This window comes from Gadus chalcogrammus, chromosome 12 (assembly GCF_026213295.1).
Source record: "Gadus chalcogrammus isolate NIFS_2021 chromosome 12, NIFS_Gcha_1.0, whole genome shotgun sequence".
Classification (NCBI taxonomy): Eukaryota; Metazoa; Chordata; class Actinopteri; order Gadiformes; family Gadidae; genus Gadus; species Gadus chalcogrammus.
In genome coordinates, this window is record NC_079423.1 from 3,172,366 (window position 1) to 3,179,865 (window position 7,500).

At 46.4% G+C, this 7,500-nt stretch overlaps 1 protein-coding gene across 2 annotated transcripts in view; it reads right to left on the reverse strand.

Moving 5' to 3' along the window:
- LOC130393203 (tensin-3-like) overlaps nt 1–6,293 on the reverse strand; it is a 23,900-nt gene extending 17,607 nt beyond the window's left edge. Inside the window, exons 1-3 of one of the 2 annotated variants that reach the window (XM_056603827.1) lie at nt 6,139–6,293; nt 3,442–4,207; nt 237–361 (exon numbers count right to left, since the gene is read on the reverse strand). In XM_056603827.1, coding sequence (XP_056459802.1) covers nt 237–361; nt 3,442–4,015 — 699 coding nt within the window. In that variant the 5' untranslated portion in view covers nt 4,016–4,207; nt 6,139–6,293. Of the gene's footprint in view, nt 1–236; nt 362–3,441; nt 4,208–5,781; nt 5,999–6,138 lie in introns of those variants that run through there. The other variant, XM_056603826.1, reaches the window with a different exon arrangement.
- Nucleotides 6,294–7,500: the final 1,207 nt, after the last annotated feature.

Consider the following 7,500-nt stretch of genomic DNA (forward strand, 5'->3'; position numbering starts at 1 on the left):
GTGAGAAACGTATTGATACAAATAGATTTATTGGTGGTCATACCACCAATAAAATAAAGATTGTGTCAATGTGTAAACCAGTGAGGGGAGTATATATGAGGGACAATGTGAGGAGAGGGGAATGTTACGGTGAGGAGAGTGTTACTGTGAGGGGAGGAGCGTGTTCTTACCTGTGAAGGGAGGGGAGAGTTACTGTGAGGGGATAAGATTGTTTCTGTGAGGGGTGGGGGTTTTACCTGTGATGGAAGGGGACTGCCACCATTTACAGAGGAGTTTATTGTCATTCTGCTGTCACTAAAACTCGGACCGTTGAAGAAAGAGTAACTTGTTGCGTCACTGGCCTGCCTCTTCTGCTGCCACCCTGTTTAGAGACAGAGATGGTGAGAGGAAGGGAAAGAGAGAGGAAAGAGAGCCAGACAGACACATAAAGAAGGACGTTACTATGGTGTCTTTGACTTTTACTAAAGAAGGAGGTTAATATGGTTGAGCAGCACAGGGGTAGAAGATTACCGATACTTAGCGGCAAACTCAAACACTTATTTTAGAGCTTTGTTACTTCCGAGAACAGAATCACAGCAAAAAAGTGCATTCTCTTAAAAAGAAACAACTACAAAGATGAAAGGTTTTTCACACTCAGTTATGAAATGGATGTCTCTCTAACACATGTTGGCGATGGCAAAGACCCTGGCACACAGGCTTGTTTTCTGGCCAACACATTCTGCAGAAACCATTAAACAGAGTAATTATCAAGGGGTATATAGTGGTCCCACCGTGAGTTAGGAACCTGGGGCCGAGCCAGACCCTACCCAGGCCAGATGGTTTACACGGAATCCAATTCATCTGTCGGAACAATCAGTTGTTCCAGATCATCCTCGGGCTCCACGTGAACTACTAGGCGTCTACTGGGGTGAACTACAAATACAACACGCCCAATCCTCGCATGCACTCTCTCCACACAGACACACACACGCACACAAACACACACACACACACACACACGCACGCACGCACGCACGCACGCACGCACGCACGCACGCACGCACGCACGCACGCACGCACGCACGCACGCACGCACGCAAGCACGCACGCACGCACGCACACAGTACCGGGCAAGGAGACACACCCGGCACTAACTGTGAACTCTGTGATTTCTATCGCCACAGGAGCCGAGATCCAAATCATCGAGAGACACGAGTCATAGCAGCGTGCTTTGAAATGCTCTGCTGAGAAATGGGAGATGGAGCCAGACATTAAGACATGATGTAATCGCTGTCTGTTGTTCAGGGATCAATGACAAGAGGGAAGACAAAACATTGATCATATAACGTCATAGCAGGGATCACGGTGGGAACTCAGAAGCCATATTCTAGAGTAAATTTCAAGCTTCTGATTTGGCGTCTGCGTGAGGGCAACGAATCATAAGATAAATAACCAGAACAAAATACGACAGATTTTGGGCGTTTTCCAACCACTCTTCCAAAATAATATGAGCACAAATCTGATTGCACCAGTAGTCGGTACATTTACTCTGACCCTAACGTCCCCAGCCTTCTTTACGTCTTTCACACCTGACCTGAGCTCTCACTAATTATACGTAGCGGAGTGATGCTCATTGTGAGAATGTGTGTCGAGATCATATGAGGTTAAAGACAACGAGGAGATGAAGGGGGATGTCGCCCTTCAAAGGGATTCCACGCCCCTTTCGGAATTCCTGCCTTAGAGCGTCACTTTGTAGGATGAGAACACACACATAAACACCAAGACAGGCAGACACACGGAGATAGACAGACGGATTTACAAAAAAATGATACACAACAGATGTCCCAGACAGGTGGAACAGAGACAGCAAGACAACAACAGAACATATCCTATATTCAAACCCTGCCTGTTTTGGCTAATAGTACACACTGCCCTGGTTCAAATGTTATAGGTCTGTTGAACAGCAATGTTTTTCGTAATTACACATTCCCAGAGCTGCCACAAGTTGTTTCGGATCACAGCAGATGGGATTTGTCACACACACCTTGTCTTGAACCGCGACAGATGTGCTAGCCCATTATGCGTTTCACCTTAATGGAACAGCTACTCCACAAGCATTCCACCAGCAAGGAAGTAATGACATCATTCTCACAGCTATGACCTCATTGAAACAGGGCTTGTGCAAAAGGCCTCTGGATGAGGCAGATGTTACTCACTCTTCTATTGGAGTAATGGATATTATACCATGGGGAGTCAAGCGATAACTCGAATACTTTGAGCAGAATGTTTAAGACAATTTCCCAATATGGAAATAGAGATAAACACAAAGAGCATCCAAATTGTATGATGATGGTATCATCGACTTGTCTGTATATATTGGTGTAAAAGTGGCAAAAGGAGGACCCAATTGAAGAAGTTAATGATCAAATGGAATAAAACAAATATAATTAAACCTAATTAAATCAGGTATACACAGATTCTCTGTGAATCCCTAACAAACCTTCACCACACTTACAGGTAGAAGTGATGTGCTGATGTAAACAAGTCCCATGACAATGACAGGAAATACACTTTTCAGCAGAATTGCAGGAAGTCTTCTGCAAAGGCAGAGCAAAGAAAATCGGAATAGGCTCAACCCAAAGCTGTTGACTTCAAAAAACTCCTGCAAGGAGTTTGTGTATGTTTCAAATTAAATTATTGCCACCATTTTTTGGGGAATTGCAAAACAATACGAGAAAAATCAGAGAAAGATCTTAAAGGACAAAGCCGAAAGGCAAGTTTCACATCCCCTTGCTTTCCAGTAAGGGAAATTCCTTATTATCCCCTTTATTTTGACCTTATTTTTTCTGCCATGTACATGGCGGACCTGTTTGTTTAATGCTGTTTCCACCCACTCAGTAAATACTGTACATGCAGTATGTGTACACGTGTGCATGTGTGTTTTCTGTCTCACTCATACTCTTCCCCTCTCGATTAGTTTTCCACAATCAGCCAACACTCCAGTATGAGTATAATGGTTCTCTGTGTGCTGTGGTAAGGTTGCCTTTAGTACCATCACCCCTCTCTCTCTCTCTCTCTCTCTCTCTCTCTCTCTCTCTCTCTCTCTCTCTCTCTCTCTCTCTCTCTCTCTCTCTCTCTCTCTCTCTCTCTCTCTCTCTCTCCCTCCCTCTCTCTCCCTCTCACTCACCCAATCAAAATAGAAGCGTTGGCATACTGTAGGTAAATCTTTCCCGGGCTGGTTCGCCAGTCAGTCCCAGGTGCCATACAGAGGACTTCTGTGTATATGAAAATATGTGGAGGGCCGCATGTTGGTTTCAATCAAGTCCTCTGCTTTAGGATGTTAGCAACTTCATAAATGTGTTTTTCAGCAAGCATTTTGTCGCTGCAGGTATTCGCTGAAGTTTATTTCTTTGCTTTGTAATCCCCCACATAGTGTCCCATCACAGTAGGGCCGGGTCTCACCTGCTTTGTGGCCCTGTCCTCCGGGACTGAGGCCGTTGCTGTGGAGCGAAGCGGAGCGGGACAGTGGGGTGCTCCGGGTGGGCACGGGTACAAAGGTGGGGTCTAGGTCCAGAATGAGCTGGTTCAGCTGCTCTATGGACTCCTCCATGTCTGTGCTCAGAGACAACTCCTCCTCCTGGGACAGTTCAGACAGTGAGGAGGTGTCGCCAAGGGCAACGCGCAACACAGCCTCCCTACTGCTTGTTCCCCTTGGAGGGGTGTAGGGCGCGGGGTGTCCCCCGTTCACTACGGCGTCTCTGGCCTCCGGGATGTACCTGCTGTAGTCCAAGGGAGCGTGGAGAACACGCTGCCACTCCAAGTCTCTAGGCGACGGAGATGCACACATCCTGACGCGCCCCTGGAGACCGGTGCCCGTCTCGTCAGAGGACAGCCGGCCGACGGCAGCGGAGCTCGGATCGACGAAGGCGGGGAGAATTGTATCGGCGTCTTCCTCATCGTCCAGGATGTCAGTCTCTCTCTCGCCGGTTTGAGATCCTCCTCTGTCAACTCCGCCGGGAGCGGAGATCTCAGTCATGACCTCCGGGGGAGGTGGGGTCCGGTCTGAGACTTACGCCAGGGGCAGCTTGAGCGTGGAAGCGGATGCTCAGTAGCCAACGGTGCTGAGGTCCCTGCGTCCCTTGATCGGCCACACCCCGTCAGAATAGCAGACCTGTGACTTTTGAAAATCCCGCTGGTTTCTCACTGCATCTCTGATGTCCACACATCACTGGGGTAAAGAAGAAAAAAAAGCATTCTAAACATATATAATGTATTTTTTCAAGTTATACATTGCATATGGGTAGTACATGATGCACATTTGAAAATATATTCAGAATAGACACCATTAACCTATAGTTTACAATCAAATTATGCATGACTGTATCCGCACACACAGCTCTGTATGAATCATTATTCCATACACACAGTCCGTGACACACACAGCACCTGTTGCACCACAGACCTCACTCTAGACGAGCTTCATCATGATAACAAGCCCTTTGTGTGGAGCATGCGTGTGTCATGGAAAGGACATGTCAGAGAACCTTTACCTTGGGCCAGGTAGACACACACACACACACACACACACACACACACACACACACACACACACACACACACACACACACACTCGCGCACAGGTGGAAAGATACGCATTAACATTATAAAGACATGATTGCACACAAGCATACCCAAAGACAGGTAAGAAGATAACATTATAAACACACACACACACACACACACACACACAAATACAGGCCGACACAGATAAGTATTTAGATAACATAATAAACACACACAAACACACACACACACACACACACACACACACACACACACACACACACACACACACACACACACACACAAACACACACACACACACACACACACACACACACACACACACACACACACACACACACACACACACACACACACACACACACACACACACACACACACACACACACTCACACACACACGTACACTCAAAGACAAACACATGAGGAAAGATAAACACAAACACATACACACAGACATGCGCACACACAAAAAAACAATGTAAACACAATCAGACACACACACTAACAGACAAACAACAAAAAAGTGGCACAGTATTTAAAAGCCTTAAAAAAAACAACTAGCATGGTCTTTGGTCTGTGTTGCAGATAGCTCTCCAGCCAGAGGAAAAGTAGGAATACCACTTCGTATTCATTAGTAATTATTTTACGTAAAAACATTAGCACTTCTATGATATAACCTTTATTTCTGCTCTGCTTCCATATTTACTTTACCCGATCACAAAGTAAAAAATAAACACACACAGACATACCAAGTAAGAGGTTTGTGTGACTATAGAAATAGATAAATAGTCATTTTTAGATCCACAATATATATGCGATTGTTGTTGTGTGCTCGTAAGAGTACACACAGTACATTCCATTCTGTGGGATGCAGATGCACAACCTCTGGAGACCAGAAAGGCAATAAACTCAAATATCAGTCATGCATGGTAAACCATCACAGCTGGTCCAAAATAACCCAACACACTTAAACACCCACACACACACACACACATACGCATGCAGAGATCTAACCAGCCATGCAGATCTGCAAAACCCTGTCACTTTCACTATACACACACTTCAAAACCACCACCCTATTCAATGGAATCCAGACAGACTTTTGAACTCCAAGGTGTAACAAAAAACGTATATCATGAAACAAGGAAAGAAACTTTAGACCCAACAACACAACAAGTTCACACCAGCCATCCATAAAAAACAAACCCCAGCTTACTCGAGGAGGAATCCCGAACGGCACAGAAGAGTCTTGCTATTACATCGCTGAAATATGTGTACAAGAATCGATCAGAGAGTGTAGCCTTCCCCCCTCACCAGCCGGACACAGAAGGAAAGAGAAACAGATGACAGGCAGAATGGGAACGAGAGGAAAAAACCAGACTATGCACTACTATGCACGATACAGAGGCAATGGGGGAGAAGGAAAGCAAGAGAGAGAGAGAGAGAGAGAGAGAGAGAGAGAGAGAGAGAGAGAGAGAGAGAGAGAGAGAGAGAGAGAGAGAGAGAGAGAGAGAGAGATAGGGTGAGTGAGTGAGTGGGAGTGAAATATAGTCAGAGGGGTCCAAACACAGACCAGTTCGGTGGTGCTCTGCTCCAATCCCGCGCGTCTCCTCTCCGAGTCCGTTAGGCTCCCACAGGAAGGGCAGCAGAGAACATTCTTTCTTCAAAGGTGCTAACAGCCCCCCTGTGTCCCTCTTTCTCTCCCTTTCTCTCCCTCTCTCCCCCCTCTCTCTTCCTCTCTCCGTCTCTCCCTCCCTCCCTCTGTCACAGCAGAGCCGGGTGCTCTGTGCCTCTGTTCCTACACTGTAAATCCCTTCCTGTCATCTTTGAAACGTTGTGTGTTTTTCTTTATGCCTGCCTTGTCCCCTCCCCTTCTCTCCCTCCTCTCTCGTGGTACGGTGAAGTGACCCCCCCCCCCCCCCCCCCACTGCACTACACAGGTAAGAGGTTTTTTTTTCTGCACACTTCAGCTCCTCTGGACGGGTGGCTGAAGGGGAAGGCTAAATGGGAATCGTTTCACAGTCATTGGACAAATACACGCCCAATCCTCGGATGCACTCTCCCCACACAGACACACGCATATACACACGCACACACACACACACACACACACACACACACACACACACACACACACACACACACACACACACACACACACACACACACACACACACACACACACACACATACACACACACACACACACACACACAAACACGCACACACACACATACACACACACACGCACACACACATATACAGTTGTGCCAGATTCAAACAAGACACAGTAACACAACTAACAAAGATAAAGCAAAAGACCTTGAAATGGCGAGAGGAATGTAAACATGGGGACGGGCGACAGAGAAATGTGTGTGCATATGCAGGCACGTGTTTGTGTCTGTGTGTAATTTTGTATTGGTGTGTGTGTATGCATGCTTGTGTGTGTAAGTGTGTGTGAGTCTGTTTTTAAAGGGGAGGGAGGCGTATGAAGTGACGGAGGCACATAGGATACGGATGAATACAGTTCTGCAACTTGAACCCAACAGAGAGAGAGAAAAAGCTAAAGAATGAGACAGAGAGAGAGAGAGAGAGAGAGAGAGAGAGAGAGAGAGAGAGAGAGAGAGAGAGAGAGAGAGAGAGAGAGAGAGAGAGAGAGAGAGAGAGAGAGAGAGAGATAAACAGAGAGACAGAGAGAGAATGGGAGAGGCAGGAGACAGAAGGTATGAGGCAAAGACAGATTATCCAGGGTGGAAATAGGGGAAGGCGGGGGCACATAGTGTAAAAACAGAGCCACCTGTGGTTTATTTTATTTCTTTCTGAGTGACTCTTTCTTCTTTGTTCCATGTTGGCACTGTCATTATGTTAATGTATGTAAGTGGTTACACAGTCACATGCTGTCTGCATATTTGTGTTTGTGTGGTTATGTGTATGT